Source organism: Enhydra lutris, unplaced genomic scaffold (assembly GCF_002288905.1).
Source record: "Enhydra lutris kenyoni isolate GAN:26980312 unplaced genomic scaffold, ASM228890v2 scaffoldscaffold13, whole genome shotgun sequence".
NCBI classification, from domain to species: domain Eukaryota; kingdom Metazoa; phylum Chordata; class Mammalia; order Carnivora; family Mustelidae; genus Enhydra; species Enhydra lutris.
Window position 1 is genome coordinate 28,912,092 of NW_019154097.1, and position 27,065 is coordinate 28,939,156.

Consider the following 27,065-nt stretch of genomic DNA (forward strand, 5'->3'; position numbering starts at 1 on the left):
AGAGGGAGAGAGCGGGCAGATAAAGGCTGAAATGTTCCAGCAGCGGAAACACAGTGCAACTAAACAAAAGCTGGGGAAAACAGGAGAGAATATGCAAACAAGGGTTAAAAGGTTTTCTGCAATCATGCTGGTGCTGGTGTTAGTATTGTTCACTGAGGCTGTTGTGTGTGAAAACAAATGAGTAATTATGGGATATTCTAATTCTATTATCCCCTGTGCCCTTTGGAGAGCCGGAATTCTCAGTATGGAAGGAAGGAAATACAAATGTAACAGAGAAGAGGTTAGGCAAAAGCTCTATGGTCTTGAATTTGAATTGGAAACATCGATACGTGTGTGTGTGTGTGTGTGTGTGTGTGTGTGTGTGTGTGTGTGTGTCTGTCTGTCTCCCTCCTTGCTCTGCCCACTGGAAAGGCCTGGAAACTGACCAGTCAGGAGCAGGGAGTATACTTAGCACAGGTTTTAGTCTTGAGGTATTTTTTTCACTTAAAAAAAAAAAAAAAAAAAAAAAAAACAACAGTGCTGGGTGCCTGGGTGCCTCAGTGGGTTAAGTCGCTGCCTTCAGCTCAGGTCATGATCTCAGGGTCCTGGGATCAAGCCCACAATGGGCTCTCTGCTCAGGAGGGAGCCTGCTTCCCCCCCTCTCTCTGCCTATCTCTCTCCCTACTTGTGATCTCTCTCTGTTAAATAAATAAATAAAATCTTTTAAAAAATAAATAAACAAATAAAAAATTAAAAAACCAGTGCTACCTGAAGAAATGTGTGATTCAGGGTTGGAGTCAAGAAATGCATAAGACAAACCTGGAATATCTTGCAGTATCAGATAATAAGGGAGCTATCAAAGACTACTAGGACCGTATTTAAAGAAGGACTCAGGCACTGACGAAGTTGGAATGGTCTGAATTTCGTTAACAATAATAATTGCAAGAGACTCCAAACCGTCAAATGTTTAAATCCACTAGGCCTTCGGGCACCTGGGTGGCTCAGTTGGTTAGGCATCTGCCTTCGGCTCAGGTCCTGATCCCAGGGTCCTGGGATGGAGCCCCATATTGGGCTCCCTGCTTGGCAGGGAGCCTGCTTCTCCCTCTCCCACTCCCCCTGCCTGTGCTCTTACTATTTCTCTCTCTCTCTCTCTCTAGCAAATAAATAAAATCTTTAAAAATAAATAATGAATAAATAAATCCACTGGGCCACAATCTACATAAACAAAAGAATTGCCACATTTTAAGGATGTTAGGGAACAAATTCGTTACATTAAAAACTGTCAAAGGGAAAGAACCAAGTATTTATCACTGTCGTATGAACTGTGTCAATGGGTAACAAAATAGTAAATAAGGGCAAGTGTCTCTTCCTAAAAATATTCCAGCCAATAAATGAAAAACAAATAAGCTTAGAACATCCATCATCATTCTGCAACTCCTACTGAATAAACAGATAGAGGCACCAAGCATTACTGGCTACTAAGAGTTACCAGAAGAGACACAACCAGCCTTGACATGCCTCCTATTGTCCTGCCAAAGGGATTGAGCCATGGTCTGTCCCATCTCAGGATCCAGTTGCCAATTAGCAGGAAATACAGAAGACAGAGGAACATGGTGAACAGCACAATCCACACTGGGGAAAAACGATAGGTCTGGGTTCTTCAACAGACAAATTGTAATACAAGGAAAGGGACAGAAGAGGAACATATAAAAGGGAATTAAAAACCGTACAATTTTTTTTAAAATGGCCAATACTATACTAGAGCATCTAGGAATACACATTTGGGTAAAAGAACTATTTTTTTTTAAATAGGAAAGTTAGGATGGTGGGGACTTTTGGCAAGTGGGACGGGTTTTCATGGAAGGGGGTTTCTGTGATGGGTAGTAGAGCCTTATTTCTTGTCCTGGGCAGTGCTGGTCTTGTAACAATGGGTTAAGCTGCTCACGTAATTAAGGCAGTTTTCTTGATCTACTTTACAAGTTACTTTACAGTAAAAATATTTTTAAATGTATAATGATACCTATCCAGTGGGGAGTACTGTAAAGACCGAGTATCAACACTTCTTTATAAACTATTGTCATGATGAGAATTCTCACCATCATTTTCACTAAAATACATACACTGTCTCCACAATGAAAAAGAAAACTTTCCTATCTACTCCACTGTTTCCTCCTAGGATAGGATGTAGAGAAGGTTCAGCTATAAATTAAAGAGTTATCGTTAAATATTTAAAAATGAACATTATTAATGGAGGGGGATACGCACGAGTGGGAACAGCAGATATACGGGAAATCTCTGTATCTTCTACGTAATTTTTCTGTGAGCGCAGACCTGCTCTAAAATATAAAGTTTATTTATTTTATTTTATTTTTTTATTTTTTAAAGATTTTGCTTATTTATTTGACAGAGAGAGACGCAGTGAGAGAGGGGAACACAGGCGGGGGAGTGGGAGAGGGAGAAGCAGGCTTCCTGCTTAGCAGGGAGCCCAATGTGGGGCTTGATCCCAGGACCCAGGGATCATGACCTGAGCTGAAGGCAGACGCTTAACGAGTGAGCCACCCAGGTGCCCCATAAAGTTTATTTTTAAAAGAAGCCTACCTAATATTAAATTCCTTCCAAATGCCAGGCACCATGCATCTTATTTCATTTTATCTTCACCGCAATCCTATGAGGCAGATTACACTTGTTCTCTCCCTTTTACAGAGGTGGAAAACGAAGTGCAGAGGGTTAACTTGCTGAAATTAACTTGCTTGAAATTACTTAAGCGGAAAAGCGGAACCCAGGTCCCGCTGACTCCTGTGGCAGGTTCCGTATCTGATCCGTCTCTTGGTGCCCAACGCTTACGGGATCAAACTGCCTTACTGAGTATCAGAGATCAGGAAACAGAAATGAAGACTACCTAAGCTACTACCTATGACATCACTTTTTGGAAGCAGAGAGAAAAGAGGCAATGAGTTCCTTTAAGCCAGCAGTCACAGGGACCCTCCTCTAGGACAGACTGGGCTCCTCAGCGCGAGGGCTTGAGTCCAAGCCGGCAAGATGCTTTCTGCATCAAGATGAAATGTGTTTGGGAAACCAGAGAGATGAAGGAGACAGCTACATGCTGCTGATGGCAGGGAGTGCCCAAAAATGTCTTCTGTGCCTAAGGAATGCAATGTCATCACCCCGACACACTGAACTGTCACTTCCAGAATAAAGAGCAGAATAAACAGCAAAACGAGTTTATGTTGTTTCCGTAGTTGCTGGAAACCATCACCAAGGAGGACCAGAAGCAGAGTGGGACCAGCGGGGGAAAAAGCATGAGTTCTCCAGGCCTCCAGTCCAGCTTGGTCACTTACCAGAACCTGCTTCATCTCCATCCCCTTCCTCAGCTTTCTCTTCCTGCACACTGGTCACCACCCAACACTTACAGACTCACTTTCAACTCTGCTTCCTGTGTCTGCCTGCAATGGAAGGGATTCAAGGGCTGGGACTTTATTTTATTCACTGTTGCATCTCGAAGCATCTAGAACCACGTCAGGCAAAGTAGGTCGTGGGAAACGTTTGTTCCAAGTTGCTGATTTAAATTACTTCAACTCTGCTTTCAGTGCCTCACCTATCAACTGGGGATAATACCATGCACACTTAACCAAGAAAATAAAAATAAAGGGCAAGAAGTTTGTGCTCAACAGATGGGTTTCACCCCCTCCCCGCTTTTTCCTCTTTGGCCTAACACTCATTGAACAAGGATAAAACTAATGAACTCAGGATAAAAGTTCCCCTTCAAAGGATAATAACCTTTTTTTTTTTTTTTTAAAGATTTTATTTATTTATTTGACAGAGAGAGATCACAAGCAGGCAGAGAGGCAGGCAGAGAGAGAGGAGGAAGCAGGCTCCCTGCCGAGCAGAGAGCCCGATGCGGGACTCGATCCCAGGACCCTGAGATCATGACCCGAGCCGAAGGCAGCGGCTTAACCCACTGAGCCACCCAGGTGCCCCGGATAATGACCTTTTAAGCTGACAACTGGCTTGCTCAGGACACCCTCAAAACCTACAGACCATTTTTAATGTTGTGAAGAGGAGGCTACAAATGCATCACAGTGGGAATATGGGCAAAGAAAGTCTCCAGCAAATGGCTTATGAATAATGCCAGTGAGCTGTGACTGACGAGAACAGGGTGCGTGGAGGCCTGCCAGGTCACATTACTAACAGGGACCAGCAAACCAAACATAAATAATCTCTTGTTAAGGCTTTCCAAAAATCCTGCCATGCCGGCATGGAACGCAGCGGCCAGTGAACTGGGCCTTCACGAGGCAGGGGGGAAGCCGCCTCCACAGTTTGCTGGGAAGGGCAGGGAAGACGTGTGGACAATGAGTACTTTGCACCTGCCATCTCATTTAATTCTTAAAATAATTTTCTGAGGCTAGCATTTTTCTCCCCCATAAAATAAGAAAAAGTCGCGGTTCAAGGAGGAAGTAATTTCTAAGGTTTAACATCGCTAAAGTGGCAGCTTTCCTGGAATCTCAATTGTCTTTACTTTATAGCGAACTGGTAGCTAATAACATACACAGAGAACCTCTCCAACACTTGAACGTTCCACTGCCTGTTTCACAAGCTCTCTCCCACTCCAACATCCCGAGGAAGGGAACAGATTAAGAAATGAGCCATCCACTAGATACTGATTGCTAGCTAACAAAATTTCAGCCAATTCACTGAAGTTCAGAGTGGCTGACAAACACAACGCGGGTGCTAACTCTCCTATTACCTCCACACTAAGCTCCAGAAGTTGAAAATACCTCGTTCTTGGTTCATTATAAAACAGGAACCAGCCACGAATATGCCAGGAAGGCCCTGTAAGGGTATCATTTAAGCAGAGATTCTTTTTCCTGTTTCACAACTGAGCAACCAAGGTTCAGAAAGGGATAGTAACTCGGCTAGAGACACACAGCTGAGAAGAGGCAGAGCCTAGGTCAGCACCACATCTAACTAGAAATCTTTTTAATTTAGGGCTTTTAGTTTCATCATGTTGTTTATTATTTGCCTGGGGCATGGGGGGTGCATCACTAAGTAGCTTAATATCTGGGATCTAGGAGCTCCCTATCTGACCTTAGACCCACTCTCCACTCTTCTGCTCTATTCTGTGTAGAAGGAAAGCTGAATCCCCTGGGCTCCCAGGTCAGCTGGCCTCCTGCCTGGTTGGGCCCGTGGAAGGGACTGGTGAGGGATGAGGACGAACACGAGGGAGAAGCTGAGGTTTTCTCCTCTCTCTCTGCCTGGGTGGCTCCTCTGGCAGTGGTTCGCCTCCTGACTCAGACACCCACTGCACGGACCCACAGGTTCCACCTGTAGTCAGGTGACCCTGCCCCTGACCTCAGGTGCACCAACCTGGGCTCTTGCTGATCTCTGGATTACCTCTCTGCCCCCTTTTGAGTCTCAGCTGCTCTCTCAGTTGGATAACCATTTCCTTGAATTATTTTCCCTCTTATAAACATCTGAAGGGGTTTTTGTTGTCCTGGTTAGATCCTGACTGAGATGGTGACCAAGTTGCCGGACCGAGGGAACCAACTGGCAGCTCATGACCCTGCACTGAGAGTTGAGGAACGGCCGGGTTCTGCATCTCAAGACCACATGTTGGCCACAAGCCTCTGTCTGGCCAGACAAGAAAGACTTTGGAAAAGGCACATGCTTTTTCTCTTTCTGAGGTTCACAGCAGTGAGATGGGGGGGTGGGTAAAATGACCACAATTGGTATCCTAATTCCATGGTCTTAGGGTGAGAAAAATTCATCATCAATCACTAGCTACAGAAGTGTTTCCTCAACTGTGGTGAGGAGTAGTAGATGCATGGAATGTTAATAGGTATTTTGTGGGAGGAAAGGGTTTTTGAAAAATGCTAGGTTAGACCAAGTTAACCGGATTTCTTTATAGCCAGGCTTTAGTAACGTGCATAGTAAAAATCTTTAAAAAAAAAAAAAAAAAGAGAGAGAGAGTTACATTATGCAATGTGTGACAAGCCCAGATCTTACATGATCAGAAAAACAACATCTTGTAGATCTAATATTTCCAGGAACATTGTTCTAGAAACACTGGTTTATGGTACTGGTGCTAAAACCATTTTGTGGGCATCTGGGTCTTTCACGGACCGCAGCTGGCGCCTTCTAACTTTACCCTTTGGCTACTCTCTGGTCCATGCTCCAGCCAGGTGACCACACCCTCCAGACCCAACCACGCCGTGTAGTTTCGATGCCCCTTGCCTTTGCATGAGCTTCTCTCTGCCCCTGCTCCTGGGGAAAGGCTATTCCTCCTGTAAGGTGTCACCCATGTGCATCTGTCCCCAGGAAACCTCCCCTTGGGGCCCAGGAGCAGCGACTCATCCTGCATTTGGACGTCTACTACCTCGTGCAACAGTCTACCACAGCAGTTAACCATACCTCAGGGCAACTCTGTCTCTGCCCTGCACTGTCTGTAAGAGCAGTGATCAAGCCTTACTTGTCACTGTGTGCGAGGCAGTGCCCAGGGCTGGGTGGTTACCATGGTTACCAGTAGGTTATGGGGGGAGCGAAGTGGGGGGACATGACAAATACCCCAAGATTTTATATTTCTTTAACTTAAATAATCTCTATGCCCAATGTGGGGCTCAAACTCATGAACCTGAGATCAAGAGTTGCATGCTCTACTGTCTGAGCCAGCCAGGTGCCCCAAGTACCCCAAGATTTTAAATACTAACATCATTTTCTGTTAGCAAGGCTTGATTTTAATTGACTTGCATTTCACGTTAAATCAAATAGAAGTTCCATTGTTAGGATGAGCCCTAATAAGTTAACCTTACATGAATGCAGCTAGTTTTATTATGATGAAAATAGTTGATTTAAAAAAAAAAAATCCTAAAATCAATTGACAAACAACACCCATCAATAAAATTTAACACCCAGATTAACACTGCCATGACAAAACCGGCCACTAGGTGTCAGCCCAGGAAAAGAGGAGGGAGGGCTGCCCCTGAAAGTGTTTTACTTTTTCCTCCAATTATCACCATAAATATCAAATATTTAAACAACAAAATATTGGGCAATTAAAATTATCCACTAAGGGAATGTTTTTTAAAAAGATATCTAAAATTTTGACGTTTCCCCTTTGCAAAATAGTTTGTTTAACCTGTATTTTTCAAGAAACATTTGCACAGATTGGAGACATTGACTCCTAAGAGGAAACCGGCTCCGTTAGCTTCTGATATGCCCTCAAATTGTATGTAACATGGACCATATGGTAATCACCACTGTGGCGAGCGGTCAGAGGAAAGAGCGCGGTTGCTAGATTCAGGCAGATGGAGGGTCTGAGTCCTGGCTCTGCCACTTCTTTAAAAAGTGACATAACCTTTCTTAGCCTTGGTTTCTCATCAGTAAAATGGGGATACACTACTCTCTCCATATGAGAACTGTAAAAATCAAGTAATGGACTATATGTAAAGAGTCTAGCACATAACAAATTCTTCATGTTATTTTCTTTTCCTTAAGACTTCAAGTCTTAATGATTTATTTAACAAAACTATGTTCAGCTCCCGAACAACGAAGGACTTTATAGGTAAGAACTATTATCATTTCATTCACTGCACAGATAATTACTGAGCGCCTTCTACGTAGCAGGCTGTGTGCCAGGGGTCCATGAGTCATCACGACATTCCACCACTTTCCAGAGTGGGTTTCCATCTCTTTGTGAAAGGGGAGCACGAGACTGAATGTAATGTAGCTGTGTATTTCTGAGAATGTATCCACACCCCATAGAAAATCAGTGTGGACTCATGTCTGGGAGGGTGGGTAGAGGGGAAGAAATCTACAAGTTTATCCTCTAATCACCACAAATACCATAATGTCCTCCACAGAACCATCCCACCGTCACTCCGTCTTAGGTTACTGAGCTGCTACTATGTATGCGCTGGGGACAGAAGAAAGAATACTCCAGAATCCTGTTTTTAAGCTCACGGTCTAGCTAGTACATGGAATCATGAATCACTGTTTTAGGCTCAAAATTGTCAAATGTTAATCACTGCTTGAAAGCAGATCAGAAAGGTCTCTTTTTCAGAGTCTCCATGAAAAAGTAAAAGACCCTATAATGAGATCATATGACTTAAGACTCCAATAATAGCACCCATTTCTCTTTGCCACTGTCCCCAAAGATACAATATTTAAAAGTGAGTTTACTCCATTAATATACTGACCTTTTGTATGTTCCTACCTGGACCTGATTATTTACTGCACGGGATGATCCCATAAAGGGTGATCTTCTCTAGACCCTAACTGCCTCTGGTCAGGTACCACATAGCTGCTGGGTTGTGTCTTTTGTTTTACACTTAATACACCGACGGTATTGTGTTTGCGTCCGATTCTTCTCACACTCTAAGGGATTGTGTGTGTGTGTTTTTAAACTAAGCATCCATACTGTGTAACACTGAAATACAGCCACTAGTCTGATGCATAGTATGGGAAAACAGGTATCATTCATTCATTTGTTCTTCCACACATCCGGCAATTACTTAACAAGTACCTATTAAAAATATCAGAGTATGTGAGGAACACCAAGGAATACAAAATGTGGTCCCATCCTACAGGAACAAAGTAAGAAAGGAGCCAGGATTATGATATGAGATCAAAGTATGGAAATCTCCCCCTAGATAGTCTAAGATACCACTAGGTGTGGTTTATTCTTCAAGTATTTTAGAACATGCGGCAATTTCATTTTGGTCATATTCAGTGATGCTCTTTGAAATCATTCAGGGAAGCTTGATCATCATGTTTAAGCAGATTTCCTGCCAGTTCTTATCTTCTCTCACTTAAGGACCTACTTTTTACTTGGGCAGTCTACTTCTAGAACAATGGTTCTTAGTTCAGCAAGCATTTGTGGTGTGGCTCCAAGATGTCAGAACTCCGAAATTATGTTCACGGGCAGCATCAGTGTCCCAACCTGGGAGGCAGACTACAGAGGTTTGGGGTCAACATCAAATGATGGTCATCTTCTCCCAAGAGGCACAAAATATTTTGATGAAATAGAACAAAAGATTCTTAATTATATTTTCTCTTGTGCATTAAAAAAAGTGGACTCCAATGCATTTCTTAAATTTAAACCCTTGGTACCTATCACCCTCATATTTGCCTGTAAATACTGGTGAGCAACAACATAAATGAGTAATTATTTCCTTCCGTTTTTATTTGATAGTATGTGTTTTCTTACAAATCCTTCACGTATCATTGAAATAAAAGCCAAACCTTCAGTTACTTCATGAGGTAGGAATAAATAGGCCAAACTCTCATTCGTGTTGTGAATGGTTTCAGATACTCTGACATTTGAACAAGAATATTTGGCCACCGTTGTTCTAGAATATGGCAGTGTCATTCTCCACTTCCTCCTTTACTTTCTTGACCTAAGAGGGGTTACTATCATTTAGTTACTATCTACTGTCAGCAAAAACACTGTGCTGGTGTTTTACGTACATTACTGCTATTTTTATCAGCAGTCCTATAACGTAGGCATTATCTGCATTTTACAGATGAGAAAACTGAGGCTCAGAGAAGTTAAGAGACTTCCAGAGCCAAGACAAAAATCCAGGTGACTCCAAACATACTCTTTCCATCGCACTCTGCCTCCTTGGCTGTTGAGAGCAGCAGAGCTCCTGTTCTCCCTGCTTCATCTGCAGGGTTATGACCTTGACTTGGGATGAACACTAAGAGGAGAAAGACTGGCAACTGGTACGTCATGAGCCCCTTCTCTAGTCCACTATAGACTCCTGCTGTCAACGTTTCTATTTAGCTCAGGACTGCAGGTTTGGGCTGTAATTCCCTATCCGCTTGCTTAAAATAAACTAAAAAAAAAAAAAAAAGAAAAATCTTTCACCAACTTTCCCTACAGAATATCCATGGGGACATATCCACCCTTCACAAACACACCACTGTCTGCTTAAAGACAGCGTGGGCTCTGCGTGGAAAACAATTTGGTGGTTCCTCAAAAATAAAATCACCACATGACCCAACAATTCCATTCCTAGGTATACACCCCAAAAGAACTGAAAACGGGGCCTCCAACAGATGCGTGCACGGGAAAGTTCACAGCGGTATTCACACAGCGGAAAGGCGGGAGCCACCCAAGTGTCCATCCATCCATCCAAGACTGGATAAGCAAAATGTGGGAGATCCATACATACAGTGGAATATTACTCAGTCTTAAAAGGGGATGAAGTCCCGACGCCAGCTACATACAGTGTGGAGGAGCTCTGAAAATGTTATGCTCAATGAAATTAGCCATACGCAGGAGGACAAGTAACTCACTTCGGGAAATATCTAGAATAGGGACGTTCATAGAGAATAGAGTAGAGGCTACCAAGGACTGGCGGGACGGGCAAGTGGGGAGTTACTGCTTAATGGGCTCAGAGTTTCTATCTGGGGTAACGAAAATTTTGAAAACACAGTGATGGTGGTTGTATAGTATTGCGACTGTAATTAATGCCACTGAATTATATACTGAGCGATGGTGAAAATGGAAAATTTATATGTGTTTTACCACCAAAAAAAAAAAAAATTTTAAAAAGGGGGAGAAGAGGAGAAAAAAGCATGAGCTCATAGACAGACATGGGTTCAATTTCCAGCTCTAGGCTCCCAAGCAGTGCAGAGAATCTCAGAGCCAGCGAAGAGGAGCACACGCCGGCCTCTTCCAGGCTTTCTCCTTTCCCTTGCTCCCCTCCACCTCCCATGTCTCGTTCTCTTGCACACATTGTTTTCAGGTTCCTCAACCCTTTCTTTTAGCACAAGACGGAGGCACAAATCAGTGACACTCCTTGTATATGTTCTGGGCATCCTCTGCTTGCCTGTGTGGAGAGCAGGGAGCGCACGCCAGGAAGGGCTCTCCACGCTTTCCATCCTGAGCTGTGGTTAGACCGAGTCAACGCAAATCTGCTCCTTACCACGCCGTGACGAGCCGGCACCCCAGGTCAGGCTTCTGCACGCTGCTGACTTGCATTTCTTCTCTTCAGAAGCGTTCAAAATATGGCGTTTCAGAGCTTTATTCACAAAGGCGATTGTTGCGGTATTAATTAAAATATTAAAAGACTGGAAACGCTCTAAAGGTCCAATAAGAGTAGTTACAGAAATTATGGTGGCTGTCCTTAATGGGATGTTCGGCAGCTGTACAAAAACTGCGTCTGATGTAACGTTAGATGGAGGAGGAACAGACTTTTAACTTAGATTTGACAGCAGCTATGGAAACACTTCGCAACATGAAAAGTTATTGACGAGAGCATAAGAGAGGTAGTTAAATTAAGGTAGGTGGGTTAGTTCAGTGGGACCATCGTGGTGTTTGAATGTTTCTAGTTTCTAAATACTCTTCTGTTTTCCGTTACACTAAAAAAGCATAGAGATATAGTTGTGTCTTTTGAAGCCATGAGATCAATGGCGTTACTCAACCAGGAAACAGATATACATGGTGTTTTTCTGACCTGTTCCAACACAGCCTCGTCCATTCATGCTTGAAAGCCAGGCTATCAATTTGCTTTTATCTTAACTTGTCTGTCTTTAAGGGGTTTTTTAGGTGGATAAATATGAGTCAGCAGAATCGTGTGCAAAATGAGGGGCTGTAAGGTGGATGAGGCCAGCGTACCCACAGCTGAATCTGGAAGCCAGGCCTCCTGGACAGACTAAGCAGGACTCCGGAGTCGGATGCTGCCTGCAAGGTCTCCTTCAGAGCACATGAATGTGACCGCCTGTTCACTGCCCCCACCCCAGCACCGGCTCCCTGAGGGCAGGGGCTGTGCTCCCTTCATCCTGGGGAGGCCCCGCTGGCAGGCTGGCCCAGAGAGAGCCGCACTGGCCTGCTGACTCAACGACACTCAGCGCCCCATCTATCCCGGCCTTTCTGCAGACCCTGGCACGGAACAGGATGAGTCCGAAAGCACCAATATCCATCAGTTTTGCTCTTTGATTTGATGTTTTACCAAACCCTGCAGTGGGCCAGAGGTGGGAACAAGTACCTGTAAATGTACTATCTTGAGACGACGCCACGTATGAGCTTATGAGAAACTACGAACGGAAAAAGGCAGGAAATTAACACACACAATTCTATTTTTGAAAGTTCTTTCAAACTGAGGCCACTGTGCTGTCTTCCAAAGAGAGGGTGGTAGGTTAGCCTTACTCAGATTCCACGATGATATAATTTTAAACAAAGGAGTGTGGGAAAAGTAAGATTCTTTTAAAAATTCATTCCTTCTCCCTGAGAGGGAGGAAGGGGAATGTTCGAGGCAAATTCAAGAACCACGCTGCTATACATATCCTCCAAAAGTTGCCATCTTCCACCCAGCACAGAAAGGATCCTCGGTCTAGCAATTAAAATCATTTGTCTTTTATCCCCTTCTTGCCAAAAAGGACCCCAGCCCTAACTAGTTAATCCCTAACACACACTGCTACTCCCAGAGTTGCCTGGCAACTGCAAGGAGGCGTGTCAGAGAGCAAGAAAGGCCTAAGTAAATGAGCTAGAGCCTGGGCCGCTGCTTGACATGGATAAAGGGGGTTTTTCTGAACGGGGCTGCCTGGCTGCTTGTGGTTCTGTCATTTAAGTGGAGAAGAACAAGTTGACGTGGCTGATATTGTTAAATATCTTGGGCTCTGCACCTCCTATTCTCTGCGTGGCTGAAAAATGGGTCACATGCCCTTGCGATCTGTAGGCACTTTCCCCTCTGCCAGGGAGCACCAACCTCCAGAGCCTGAAGACAAGGCAGGATGCGCTGTGTTTGCGTTGCACACACTGAACACAACCCCGGCCTTGCACACCTCTCTGTTCCTTACTTTCTGTCACCCATCCTTCCACCCGCTATTCCAAGATTGACTCACTGACGCCTGGACCCTGCCCTGACCTGGGCCCGGCGCTGGCAATGCGGAGGGAGTTGTTAACGTGGAGCCTGAGGAAATCAGAACAAAGAGAGGCAAGAGGGTGCGGTGGAAGGAACCTGAGTTTTGGAGTCGGGCCGACCTGAGTCTGCCTCCTGGCTCTCCCACCCACCAGGAAGTCACCGGCGATCTCCGCCTTCATGCCCCACCTGGAACAAGGAAAGGAAGGGGGCAGTCACGGGAGATGGCTGAGATCACGGAAGCGGAGCCACTGGGGAGATAAACCGAGCTCTGTCCAGCCTTGTGGGAGGCCGCCGAGCGGGTATCCCACTCTCTGGCCCTTTGGGAGAATCATTCACCTGGCCCTGAAGAGACACTGCCAGCTAGCCCACGCGGGCCCTGCTGCCTGGGTCTGGCCTGGAGCCCCAGGCAGGGACAGGGAGCATCGAGGCTCTGGCATGTGGCCGGCCTCAGCAGGGGGCTGCCGTCCCCTTCCCTTCCGGGCAGGGGAAAGAAAACGACGCTTGAGATTCCCCAGCCAGCTGCATTTTGAAATTTTTCCAGTCGGACAGGGAAAAAAAAAAGAAGGCCAAAGAGTTAAAAGTCTCCAGTGAGCCGTGGGCCGCAGAGGAGTGGCGTGTCCTGGCCCCTCCGGCGGGGGCTCGCCCCCCTCCCCGAGCCAGGCAGGGCACCGAGGGGCGCAGCGGGAGCTGGCCGCCAAGCAGAGTAGAAAGCAGTGCTGTCTAGTCTGTCACGTTTCATGTTGTAAAAAATCCAAACCCGGTGACTCCGCAGTGACCTGAGTCCCGAGGCTGCGCCTGTTGGCCCAGGGTGGGAAGCCAGCACACTGTAGCAATGTGGCGAACGCTGGGGACACACGACAGGGCAGCCAGAGGGGATGAGCCATGGGAGCTCTAGGGGTCTGCGGTGCCCTCTGCACCCACGCCCGCTTCTTGGGGCCCCCCACCCTGCAGGATCCCTCTGCCATCAGCCGTGGAACATTTTCCACATGCAAGGCTGCTGCTTGGGTCCTGCCCTCAATCCCTCTCAGGGGCTCTGCCCTCCAGGCTGCCACTTGCTTCTGGCCGCCAGCTTTCTCCCTCACCTTCCATAGCAAGGGCTGCCATGTACTTGGACCGTCTAACCAAGTAAATCCATGTCAGGGATTCTGCCTGAGAAAATAATTCAGACGGTGCATGAAGATTTCTATAAAGACGTTCATCATAGTGTGATTTAAAACGGGGAGAGGTTACCCACGATCCGAAGAACCAGCATTAGGATGATGGGGTGGGCCTCAGCACTGACCGCAGATTGTGGGAACTTGAGAAAAATCTCAGACACTTGCCATTTTAAGAGCACCACAGGTGACTCTGATCCACGCCAGAGTTAAGAACCACCGGGGTCACCTGATGGGGTACGTGCTGTCACCGTAAGAGATGTTTAAGGAGAGTTTTTATATAAGGTGAAAAAATACTACTACAACTTACTAAAACTACTACAGCATACTAAAACATAAAACAACATACTAAAAGGCAAAACTAAATAACTGAGAAGTGGATTACTTTGCCAGGAATATATCAACTGTCTTTAAGGAAAAAAACCAAAACCCAAAACCTAAATGAAACAAAAACGACCCTGAAACCCTAAAGCCTAGGCAGAAACACGCTAACATGTTGTCTTAACTCCAGATGACAGGATTATGGGTATTTTCTCATTTCTAGTCCTCTGTTAAACTTTTTTTTTTTTCCTTACCAAGAGCAGGTGCTATTTTTATAACCAGGGAAACAACTAAAAGACAAGTGGCCCTGGGGAGGGCACCCTAACCTCTCAGCACCGTGCTTACTGTCACCCAAAACAGGCTCACCCAAGGTACCATTCCCCACGCCACCCCCGTGTGACCAATGCCCACCAACCCTTATCTCTTCTTGGGCTCATTTGTGCTTTGCAGTCAATTATTTTAATTAATTCCCCAAACAATCTTGCATAGGAAGTGCTATTAGCCCATCTCTCAAATAAGGAGAAATTCCTAGAATTAAATCTATGGTTTAAAAACCATCGAGGTAGCATGGTGATGATGCCTGGCCAGAAAATTGCAGGCCCTCTGGCTTCCCTCCTGGCCATCCAGAAAAAAGATATTTGGGAGCAGATGAATGGGACCAAAGGCACGACAATCTGCCATATTTCATTGATTCTAAGATGCAAATTTCTTCACACTATAACATCTCTGGAATCCGGATGTGTCTTACAACTGGTGGCATCCAACTGTGATTGCCAGCACCCTTTCCTGTTTCGTAATGGTACCTAGAGTAATGGTACATCTTATGATTGAAAGGCAACTCAGACTCAGTGAAATGTACCTTGTTTTCTTTTTTTTTTTTAAAGATTTTATTTATTTATTTGACAGACAGATCACAAGTAGGCAGAGAAGCAGGCAGAGAGAGAGAGAGGAGGAAGCAGACTCCCTGTGGAGCTGGGAGCCCGATGCGGGGCTCGATCCCAGGACCCTGAGATCATGACCTGAGCCGAAGGCAGAGGCTTTAACCCACTGAGCCACCCAGGAGCCCCTGTACCTTGTTTTCAACCAAACCCATCATCCTATCCTCAGAATGCTACTTTTAATGACTATATAATATTCTAGCATACGGATAGACTTTAATTTCTTTAACCAGTTGCCTATTATGGACACTTAGGTCTGTTCCATGTTTTTACCATTATCAGTACTGCTATTGGGAATACCTTTGCATTAAGTTTTTCGCTTTTTCTACTTACAGGCATCATCACTTTTTCCTAGGTCTAAATCTTGGGAGACATTTGACATCTCTTGCCCCTCATCTCCCTCATCTCGTATCTTTGCAGATTCATCTAGTCATTTCTTCTTCATGGTACCTCTTCCTGGTGTTACCACCAGAGGGCTCTCTTCTGAGTCTCCTGGACAGTCCCCTGGTCTCTGCTTCAAACTCCCCTTTCAGTCCATCACTCTATTACTGGTCAAACACGACTTCAGTCTTAGCATATCTCTGCTCAAAAACTGATATTTCCTATAAGGTGAAGTTCACACTTCTAGCCTTGCATCCCAGGCCCTGTCAAATTTGGCTCCAAGCTCTCCAGCAGCCTCTTCTCCCTATCCAAACCCACGACTCCAGACAAAGTGGCCATGAGGGGTACTGCCTCCAAGCCTTTGCTCACTCAGTTAACTCCACACCCGCCACATGGAGAGACGCTCTTTTTCCAAATCTAAGCCATCAGACCCAGGTCAAGTTTTACCTTCCCTATGAAACGTTTTATGACTCATTTGATCCTTATAACCATCGGGAGATGTAGAATGATAGGTATTCTTAGCCTCATTTCACAGGTGAAGAAACTGAAGTTTAAAGAGATGAAGTGGCTTGTTCAAAGTCATATAGCTTAGAAGTGTAGAGCCCGGCTGTGAACTCCAGGGCTTCCATCCTCAAACCCAGTGACTTTCAGAGTCAAGTGCAAATACAACCATAAAATTCTTCTGAGGAGCAACTTGTGCCCAGATCATGTATCCAGCAATCCCTACCAAGATTCAACAGCCTCTGTATTCTAGACACACATACGACAAAATGAAATCATTTTAAGAGTGGAAATACTGCATGTTTGTCAGTTCCCAGCAATGCAAGGGAAGGACTAGACCAGTTATCCCATTCTCCTTTCAGCGATAGAAAGACAACAGTATCTTTCTTGAATTATTATACTAGCTCTCCAGTGAGCACGAGACCTGACTGGTTTGGCTGGGCCCAAGGTCAGGACACAGACTCAGAGCTGCCTCACTTGGAGACAAGCAGGACATGGGGAATTTGCTTTAACTAAGAGCTTTAGTGGACCCCAGGGAAGCAGCTCTAAGGAAGCAAAAAGAAAGTACATCCCTTGTGTTATGACCATGACATTGCCTGAAGCGGAGGCAGCTTAGAAAGTCAGGCCTAAGTGCTGGACAGGAGACAAGGAATAAGGAATGGTGGCATCAGGCTGCTGCTTCCTGAGCCCCCGACCTAGCAGCAAGTGTGCTCTGGGTGAAGGGAAAACAAGGTGTTTACTATTATTCTGGGTCTCACTTAGACACATGACGGAGTCATAGTAATCAAAAAAAATTCTTAACAATGTGTAACGGTGGCTCATGGGGAAGCATAACCAAGATTCACTGTCAGAGTTTGCACGTGAAATGCACCACCTGACATATAACTCACCTTGTCATTTAATAGAATAAAATGCTGAGGGTTAAAACCAAGACGGAAATAAACAGTCCCGGCCTATAGGCAGTGGGACCTACGCTGGTTCCTCATACCCACTCCAGCCAGGCTGGATGTGGCTGCCATTGCCCGCTGGCTAAGGATGAAGGAGGCTCTGCGCTCTTGAGAGAATAGGGCTGTCGGCAAGGTCGCCCCCCAGTGTTCCCTCCTATGCATGGTGACTTGGGCGCAAGCCCAGTTCTCCATTCTCTGTGGCCAAGAGGCCGGAAGTAGGCAGAGTAGAGGGTTATCAGACGGGAGCTTCCCACTGAGGCTGGGAGAGTTTGTACTTTCTTTGGTTTTAGGGTTGCCCCTAAATATCTTCGCATCTTCACAGTAACTTCCCACCGCACAGGGCAGGCAGGGGAATGGACGAGGCTACCTCAGTAGCTCAGGAAGGCCGAAGGGCCGCCGAAGGGGAGAATGTTATTCCCCAGTTTGCGATGCACTGCGCAGTCAGCAGGTCAAGTGCACTTTGGGAGCGCCTGAGGAGTGAACCCCTAGAATGCCTTGCTTTCTCAAGGGTGGAGCAGAGGCCCCTTCCTAGGAAAAGGGCCTTGAGACACAGAGGGAAAGCACGGTTTTGGGACTATTCAGCTCCTCTGCTGGGTTAGCAAGTCATGTCTCTTCTGAGCCTCAATTTCCCCATTTGTCAAGTGGAAAAGATCCTCAGAGAGCAGGTATGTGAGAGATCTGGGCCCTGTCTTAACACACAGCTGGTGCCACTGTCCAGGGAGGGGACAGGTCTTTAACGTTCAAAGGAGTAGTGACCGCTTCACACAGAGTGGCATGGCTTCCTCACGCTAAGAGGAAAGGCAAGGGGGGGCACCCCCCAGCCCCTCACAACACAGATGCACAACCTCTTCTGGGTGAATTCAACCGCCAGGTGAAGAGCTGAATTCCTGTGACCCCTGAGGTACATTTCTCAGCTCTGACGTAGATTTGTAAATGCCAAGAAGCTACTCACCGGCTCAATTTTCAGAGCATTTCGGTAGCTGCCAAAGAAAGCCGCCTGGGCCTTGAGGAAGGCCCTGGCCACGCCATCGCCAGTAGTTGTGGACACCTTCTTTAGCCGGTTCTTCAGGGAAGAGATCTGGTGACAGAGAGAAAGGAGACGTGGGTTGAGGGCAGGGTGGGTGGACGGTTGGCAAAACCCGATACATACGGAGCTCTAGAAATTTCCTGGGAGGGGGATGGAATTAACAGCTCAGGGGCTGGAGAACAAACCGCATTCAATATTGGGGCAGGTTTCTGAAACTGAATCGAGCGTATCGAGTAAGAGCAAAACCAAAACCATTTTCTGAGTGGTTTCAATGTACTAGATATGCCCGTTCACATGCATTTTCTAATTTAATTCTTTCCGCAGTCTTGCAAGGAAGGGATCAGCGCTCCTGTCTTACAAGCTCCTGCTCCAGTCGCAGAGAGATTAGATTACATACCTAGGAACAAGCCCAAGAACTGGCCAATTGGAATATGACTTGAAAGTCTTATAATCTGAGCCCAAATGACAAAAATTGTTTTAGTTCGAAGTCTACTCCATTTTCAAATTACTTACAAATATTAGAAATGAATGGCTTATTTATAACATATATACCTCACATCTCATACTCTGGATACATGTTAAATACATAAACACATATGATATATATTTATTAAATACATGATAACTTATGTTTATTAAATATAAAGTAACTAGAGGAATAACATATATATTCTTACATCCTTCATACTCTAAAGGTATCATGCCAACCTTACAGATATGTACTCAAGAGATTCAGGAAAATAGTCAAGAAAGCCATGGCACTGGGAAAGCAGCCAGAAATATTTAGTATATAAATGTAAGCTATAAGGCCTTACATGGTGGCTAGACTGGCCTGCAAATTTGATTTACGAGCCTCCTAGTGGTCAAAGCAAAAAGAGAAACTCAAGTTGTGAGACTCTTTGGGTCCATGTAGTACAAACAAACCCCTTGCACAAATGAAAACGTATTTTCCTGAAAGTGAGAACTCAAAGAGATTTCTCCTGTGAATCCTCAGTGTAGGAAATCCTCATGTGTGACGTGATGGCTCTTGCCCTCAACATGAGAGATAATACCAAGCTTCCTGGTCTGTTTCTTTCCATTCACCTCAGGCTGCCACACTACACAACTTCTGGGCACACCGTTCACGCTGTATTTGTTCCACGTGAAAAGTATTCCTGGAACTTGGCAATGTGATAGCCTTGAGTCAACGTGATCTAACGGTGGAAAAAACCAGACCTGGGCCCTGCCCACGCGAAGCTTATATTCCAGTGAGGAAAATACCAAACCTGTGCGGCATTGCTACGTGATGAGTCTATGCTAGAGCTCATTGAAGAAGTCAGCAAGGCTTCCTGGAGGGAATCAGGCTTGAACAGAAATCTGGAGGATGAGCTGAAGTAGAACCTGGCAAAGACGGGAAGGAACAGTGTCCGGGGAACAGGGGAAAAAGCCTGTGGTGACAAGGAGCTCGGAGAACAGAAAGGACTATGGTTTCAGGGGAGACAGTGATGGAGAACATGGCCTGAAATGAGACTAGAGGAAAAGGCAGTGCTGTGAGTACAGTAAGGAGTTTTTTTCTTTCGTCTTGAGGGAAAATGTAAACCTAATGACTGTTTTCAAGCATGCAGGTGACATATCGAGAGAATATTTCAGGAATCTGTATGGGCTTTGATATAAGATTACCTGATGGCCTGACATTATTTAAGGATAAAATAGAAAAATTAGATTCAGGTGGTCCATGACCCACCTACAAACTTTTAATATGAATGAATGACGATCATTTTTCTGGACATAGGCTCCACACTTTTCCTCAGATCCCTAAAGGTACCCATGAACCTAAAAATATTAAGGATCGCTGGTCTGGGATAGATTACACAGACTTTAAAAATGCTCCTTGGGGGTGCCTGGGTGGCTCAGCTGGTTGAGTGTCTGACTCTTGGTTTCAGCTCAGGTTGTGATCTCATACGTCATGAGATCGAGGCCCACGTCACACTCTGCTTAAGAAGAGTCTGTCTCTCGCAATCCCCCCTCCCACTCGCACATGCTCTCTCAAATAAATAAATCTTAAAAAAAAAAAAAAGAAAAAAGAAATGCTCCATGGACATTATTTCTTACTAACAAGTTTCTGATAATGGATTTTTATTTTAAAAAAGTTTTATTCATTTGAGAGAGAGAGAGAGAGAACATGAGCAGGGAGGAGGGGCAGAAGGAGAGGGAGAAGCAGACTCCCCTCTGAGCAGGGAGCCCGACATGGGGCTTGATCCCAGAACCCTGGGATCAGGACCTGAGCCGAAGGTAGACAGACGCTGAGCTGAGTCGTCCAGGTACCCCAGGGATTTTTAAATAGCTTATTAAGATCTACTGTGTGTGGACCATAAAATTCACTCATTTGAAGTATACAGTTTAGTGGTTTTTAGTATAATGATAAGGTTGTAGAACTATCACTATTATCTAATCCCCAACTATTTTTATCACCCCCCCAAAACCCATCTTATTGTCAGTTACTTCTCACACCCCACCAATTTTCCTCCTCTCCTCCTGCACCCTGTCCTAGGTAACCATTAGCCCACTTTCTGTCTCTATGGATTTACCTATTTTGGACATTTCATACAAACGGCATCACACAATAAGAGGTCTTTTGTAACCGGCTTCTTCCACTCAGCATAAGCTCATTGTAAACGAGGTGACTCCATGCTGTGGCGCTTATCACCACTTCGTTCTTTTTCACAGCTGAATAATATTCCATTGTGTGGCTATGCCATGTTTTATTTACCCTACGTATTTAGCTGGTTGACGGGCGTCTGCGGTGTTTCCACACTGGGGCTATTATGAATAATGCTGCTATGAACATGCATGTAGAAACTTTTATGTGGAGACACCAAGAGATTTTGAGGCCAGAGTCTGCATGGTGAAAATCCTATTGCCAGAACTTATGAAGATAAGCTGAAAAGGACATGTGAAGTCGTGGACAACACCTGGGTGTCCACATCCTACTGACTGGGACGAGCCCCAGGGCCACAGTGGTACGAGCCCATGCAGAGCAACGCAGGCCACTCAGTAGCCGGGCATACTCTGCCGTGGACTTTCAACTTGAAATAGCAACATGGAACAAAACAAAACAAAACATGCTTCATTAAAAGGTTCAAAATATTGCCCTCTTCCAACCCTCCCAATAATAGAAATCCTGCCTCTCCCAGGGATGAGGGTGACGTTTCCGTCCTTTGAAATGGTGCAAGCCACTGTCACTCTTCTGGCTCCTCAAAGGCCTTGGGCCACCTGTGCCGCAGATTATTCCTCACTTAACCTTCCCTGGCCTTTCCCTTTCATTCGGGAGGTGTTTAATTACCTTGGATTCACAACGCTGCTCTTCAGGTGAGCCTCTCCTAATGGCCTCATTATCATTTTACACAAAGAAGTCGTTGCTGATTGTAACTGAGCAAATAAGAGTGTCTGCCTTCCTGCCCACCCCAGATGGTCTGAAACCAGCCAAGCGGTCCTGGGCTCCTGGCGCCCCTGTGACCACTCAGGCCAAGACTTCTGAAGACCTCTCCTCACCCTGCAACACGGAGAAGCTTTTGTCAGCACTTCAAACTTTGAAACTTCAAGTATATGCGCATCTGAAAACTGGTGATAGCATTTTGTCCTTTAAATAAAAGTGAGGGACGAAAATCGGAGGCTGAAAATAACCCAGAGTCATACATCTAAAACTGAACTTGCCAGGAGCCCATGTGGGGGTTCTGGTCAAATCATTAACATTGGGGTTCATCAGGCATAATCTGGGGGCGACAGAAATGCTGATGAGGCTGACTTTCTCCTTTAATGAGGTATCAGGAGGAAGACAGAAAACAAAGGGAAGAGGATGCTACACTGAACTCACCAGCCTCTCTCAAATGCACCCCCACCCCCCCTCCCCCACCCCCATCACCTTCTGTGTCCCATCTTGGCCACTACAGCATCACCCAGCTTGTCTCCTAGGCCAGATTCGGAGGTCAGATTCCATAATCCTCCTTCCCTACCCACCACCATTCTCCGCATCTTATCAGCACCACCCCAAATATCCCAAACCCACCCTCCCCTTTCAGTGCCCATGACCTTGGCACTGTGCCACAGAGCTCCATCCCTCCTCTCTGGCCCAGACTGGTGGTATAGCTGCCTAGACAGGCTGTGCTCAGTATCCCCTCAATGTAACCCACCCACAGCTGTCCTAGTAATCTCAGAAACATATGAATCTGGTCATTTCAATCCCTCCATCAAAATCCTTCAATGCTCCCCACCCTGGGCCATCACCACCTGCAGAAAAACATCCCAACTTCTCCGAGCAGTTGGTGACACTCTGCTCAGCTGGCCTCACTTCCCTCAGCCCAACTTAATGTATGTTGGACTGACAGTGAGTTATGATTTAGAAGCAGTCACATCTCTCCAGCCCATACACAGGCCAACAACTCACACAGCATTGTCTCTTGTCCCTTCCTGTTCTATTTGTGGAAGATCTAGTCACCCTTCAAAAGACCATCCAAGTGCCTATCAATGGGAGTCAATTAAGTAAATTATACCACATCCTCACAATGAAATACTGCATAGCTGCTGAAAAGTACCTGACAGGACTTGAACTGACATAAAGAGATGTCCACAAAATACTGCCAAATGGGAGGAAAAACACAAGTTGCAGAGCTATACAGCATGAATCATTTAAAAATTTATGTTGATATAGGTAGTAAAAATCTAAAATGCCATGGATCAAACTTTACCTACAGATGGATGCTTTCCCTTTCTATTTTATGCACTTTCGATTGTTTTGATTATCTTTTATTAAAAAGCACATGTTCCTTTTAGAATTAAGAATTCAAATAAGGTATTTTTCCTTAATAGTCAAATTAAAGGTTACTTTGGGTTAAGGGAAAGAGGGGATCCAGATGTCCCGCCATCTAGAAGCCTTCCCTGACTACTAAGCAGGGTCCACAACACCCTGCTGGCCCCTTGGACTGCCTTGGTGGGTCTTTGGTGAGTGGTCACTACCTCTCCTGCTAGATTAAGTTCCCAGAAGGGCCAGCTGGGCTTCGATGGTATAATCAGTTAGCAATTGCAGCTAAATGAAAGAGCGGGCAAGCACGTATTTAGATACCCGGAGAGGCACTTCCAGTGGTCGAACCTCTCCACTTGGAGGAAAGTCTGGGATCACGTTCTTTAGTAACTGATCATTAGAAGAGTCTGGTCTCCATTGGGAAGGATGGGGGTGGGGAGAGAAATTGATACCCATCCGTACCCCTCCTTTCCCCTTCTTTCTAAATGAAAGCCACCATTTAGATGCAAACAGAAATGCAAGGAAAACCGAATTCTCGGTGAAAGCGGACAACTTGCCCAGTCTTAACAGTGCAAATGCAACTCGTCCAATGACGAGCAGCGTTCCCTACCCCCGGTTCCTGCTCTACCTGCTCACCAAGGGTCTCCTGACTTCCTTCACCCGCTTCTCTGTCCCCACGCACTCCTCAGTCTGGGATTGGACATCCAGCCCTCCTACTTTCTTAACCTTTCTGAGCTTCCGTCTCCTTTGCTGTAAAATGAGGTCTCTGCTACACCCGTCTGCTCTGAGGCTTAAATTCCAGGGGATGGGAAATGGCTGGTGGAGGCAATGAGGGCCTCGGTTCTTCGGTGTTCACGTTTCCTTTTGTCCCCAGACCACTGCAACCGTCTTTTAACTGCAGGGCTCTATTTTCATCCCAGTTTCATCCGTCTTTTGCATCAACTTGACTTTCTAAAACAAGAGGCTGCATCCCATCACTCCAGTCCTCCAAAATTTTCACAGGCTCCGTAGTGCAAACATGATCAAGTCCAAATTCCTTAGCACAGTATTCGAGGCCTTCCACGGACGGGCTTGGCTCAAGCTCCATGTCCAACACTGTCCAACACTCTACTGAGTTTCGGAGGCCTCCACGCCATTCCTAAAAGCCTGGGTGTCCTTTGCCCACCCCCATTCTTGAACAAAATCCTTCTATTGAAAGAAAAAACCAAAAAAAACAAAAAACAAACAAACAAAACCCAACCAAACAAAAACAACAGCAAAAGCCCCCAAAGCCTCTTTCTGCCATGCCCTCTGTCAGAACAAACAGCTCTTTCTCAAGGCACAGGAGCTCATTCCTTTCATTGACGCCTCATCTTTGCAGGCCCTGTGCCGGGAAGGGGCTGGGAACAGCCGCGGATGACCAGGGCCCAGCAGGAGAGCTTGCAGTCAGTCTCCCCCAGAAGAGCTACAAGGTAGCTCGTTACCACTTTAAAAGGGACTCTCGAGTGGCATGTGTCGCCATCCTAGTGTTGAGCTTTTTGTATAATCAGTATTTATGTATCTTCCTCCCCACGAGAATGAAGATAAGCTCTTTGTGCTCAGTAAATATAGGTTTCTTTCACTAATACTTGGTTGCAACTTGTGGTAGGTGTGGTGGGGTGGCAGAAGATGGCGAGAAAGGTGGCCCACGATTCACCCAGCCACCTCTGACAGGAAAAGAGGTCCACAAAATCCTGCCAGACGGGGACAAAAATGCAAGGTGCTGAGCAATTCATACGGCACAAATCATTTAAAAAGTCGTATTATCCATATAAGTTTATATACACACGAAAAATCTGAAATGCCATGGATCGGGCACGAAAAGCATGAACCCTGCAGGGAGGTTTTCAGCTTCTGTTTTGTGCCCTTCTGAGTGTGAGGGTCTTTGTGCAGACTCCCCGCTGCTTGGGCGAGAGAGACTAAAGTCTTAGCCTGGCCTGCGAGGCCCCGAGTGACCAGCCTCAGCTTCTTTCAGATTTGAGGCTCCGTATCCCCTCCACGGCACCAGCCACGCCATCTGGGCCCCAGTCACACCAGCCTCTCTCACACCCCGAGCCCTGCGGGAGGCCTGCTCCTCTGGAGCGCTCCCAGCACCATCGCCCCCTCGCCCGCAAACCCAGTGCTGTCCGCCTGGCCTTTCTGCCCGTAATTTATCACCCGTGTCGTCTGCTGTGGCAGCTGCAAGTGAGCGCGGGAAATATGCCTTGTGTGACTGAGGAACTCAAAGTTTTACTTTATTCCATTTTCATTAATTAAAATTTAAATAGCCACATGTGAATAGTGGCTACCATGCGGGACAACGACGACTCACTCTTCAGGTCTCGGCTCAAAGAGAATCACTCCCGAGGTCTGACCCCTCAAAACAGACCAAGGTTCCCTGTCATATACTCCCCAGGGACCTTCCCCTCAAAGACACACAGCAATGCGTTCTTTTAAAGAGTCTGTCTCAAGCCAGACTATGCAGGGAGCCCCACTTGCATTAAGCGCTCGGTGTCAGAAATGAAGTCAAAAGACTTGTTGTTTTGGGACACCCAGCAGCAGCTGGGGGCAAAGCCAGAGAGTCACACTCTCTTTGCCCCTTGGAAAATGGCCTGTAGGGACTAAGGCAAAGTGATTCTTCCTTTCCAGAAGAAACTAGCTATCAAGGCTTTGTTATAAGATTTCCTGGGGGAATGTCTGGGTCTGGAGAGGTGAGAATGAACTACTGCCTTGTTTTCCCATTTCCAGGGACACACCTACATTGACCCTCTGCTACTTCACATTGGTAGTGAAAAATGGCAGTGTATGTACCAAGGCCTTAGTTCTTGGCTCCCATGTGAAGCAAAAAGTCTTGAAATGTAAAGACAATCCCACCCCACTGTCTCTCACAGTAACAAGTTTCTGGAAAAACCAGGAATTCATTAGGGGAAAAAAAGAAGAATTAGTGTTTATTAACCCCCCTACTAGATACCAAATGCCATGGCAGGTGTTTTCAAACCCAGTTGTATTAAAATTTCAGAACTGGGCTAGACAGGCAGGATTATCCCCACTACATAGATAAGGAAAGCGAGCCACAGCCCCATGTCACATAGCAAAGGGCGGAGGCCAAAGTCAAGCCCAAGTCTGTGTTACTCCAAAGTCTATGTTATTTCATGGATTCTCACTGGTGCCAGGATTTCTTAAAATCAGCAAATTAGATCTGTCCTTGATACTGGTTTATTTCTTCCCCAACTTAATATATCTCCATTATTGCTTCCTTTCATTCCTTGCTTTTCTGTTTCTTTCTTGAGAACATGGTTGTACCTTGACCTCAGTTGGCTTTAATTGGTTCTTCTGCATCCCATTTTCCCCTCAAAGATCCCGGTTCTCCATGGGGGAGTGGGGCCTGTGCTAGTTATGTGGAGCTCCAAGCTGGAGCTGGCTATGACCCTAGGGGCCCAGGTTTCTGCTCCCTCTGTCTCTTCTGACATCTCACTGGTGGAGCATTAAGTCAGAAAGTTAGAGGCGAGCCTTACAATCTAAGCAGCTTTTGTTAGACAAAAGGATCAATTTTCATTACGTGAATGGCTACTTCACTATATGCTATAATGGCTTTGTTGAGCATCTTGAGAACAAACTATCGAGTCCGCAGGATGACATTCTTGGGACTAAAAAAGCACAGTTTTAAAACAAAAAGGCCCATTTCCACTATCTGCCAAACAAAGCTCAGGAGGAGTCTTGCACACACTAAAGCACTCCAGCCCCCGCCGTGTGTTTAATCCAAGTCCCTCCGCATTTTAAACTGAAACACAGCAGCAACAACTTTTGTATTTTTCTACCTATCTGTAATACTCTTTTTCTTCCAAGCGCCTTTTTTTTTTTTTTTTGCCCAGAGGAAGTGAAATTGTCTTTGTTTTCCCTATAAAACAATTTAGCTTTAACATACACACACACACACACACACACACACACACACACACACACACACACAATTAATGCAGCTGAAAATTCTGCCCAAGCTCAAGGAGGCTACAGGCAAGATCTGAGCTCAGAATAGATGTGTATTTATATTATTAGGTGGTCATTCAATAAAAGGATTATTTCTAACCAAATATGTGCATACGTGTATGCCTATATCCACATATATGCATCCGGGGAGTATTCTTAGAGAAGGGTTTTCTCCCCCATACTTCTGGTCGTT

The 27,065-nt window shown here is 45.7% G+C and overlaps 1 protein-coding gene across 1 annotated transcript in view; it reads right to left on the reverse strand.

Annotated features, from left to right (window-relative positions):
* The window catches only part of LOC111145755 (DENN domain containing 1A), a 499,803-nt gene that overhangs the window by 137,110 nt on the left and 335,628 nt on the right, over positions 1-27,065 (reverse strand). The window contains exon 13 of the mRNA XM_022500941.1: positions 18,037-18,162. Within this exon, the coding sequence (XP_022356649.1) occupies positions 18,037-18,162 (126 nt within the window). The remainder of the gene's footprint in view (positions 1-18,036; positions 18,163-27,065) is intronic.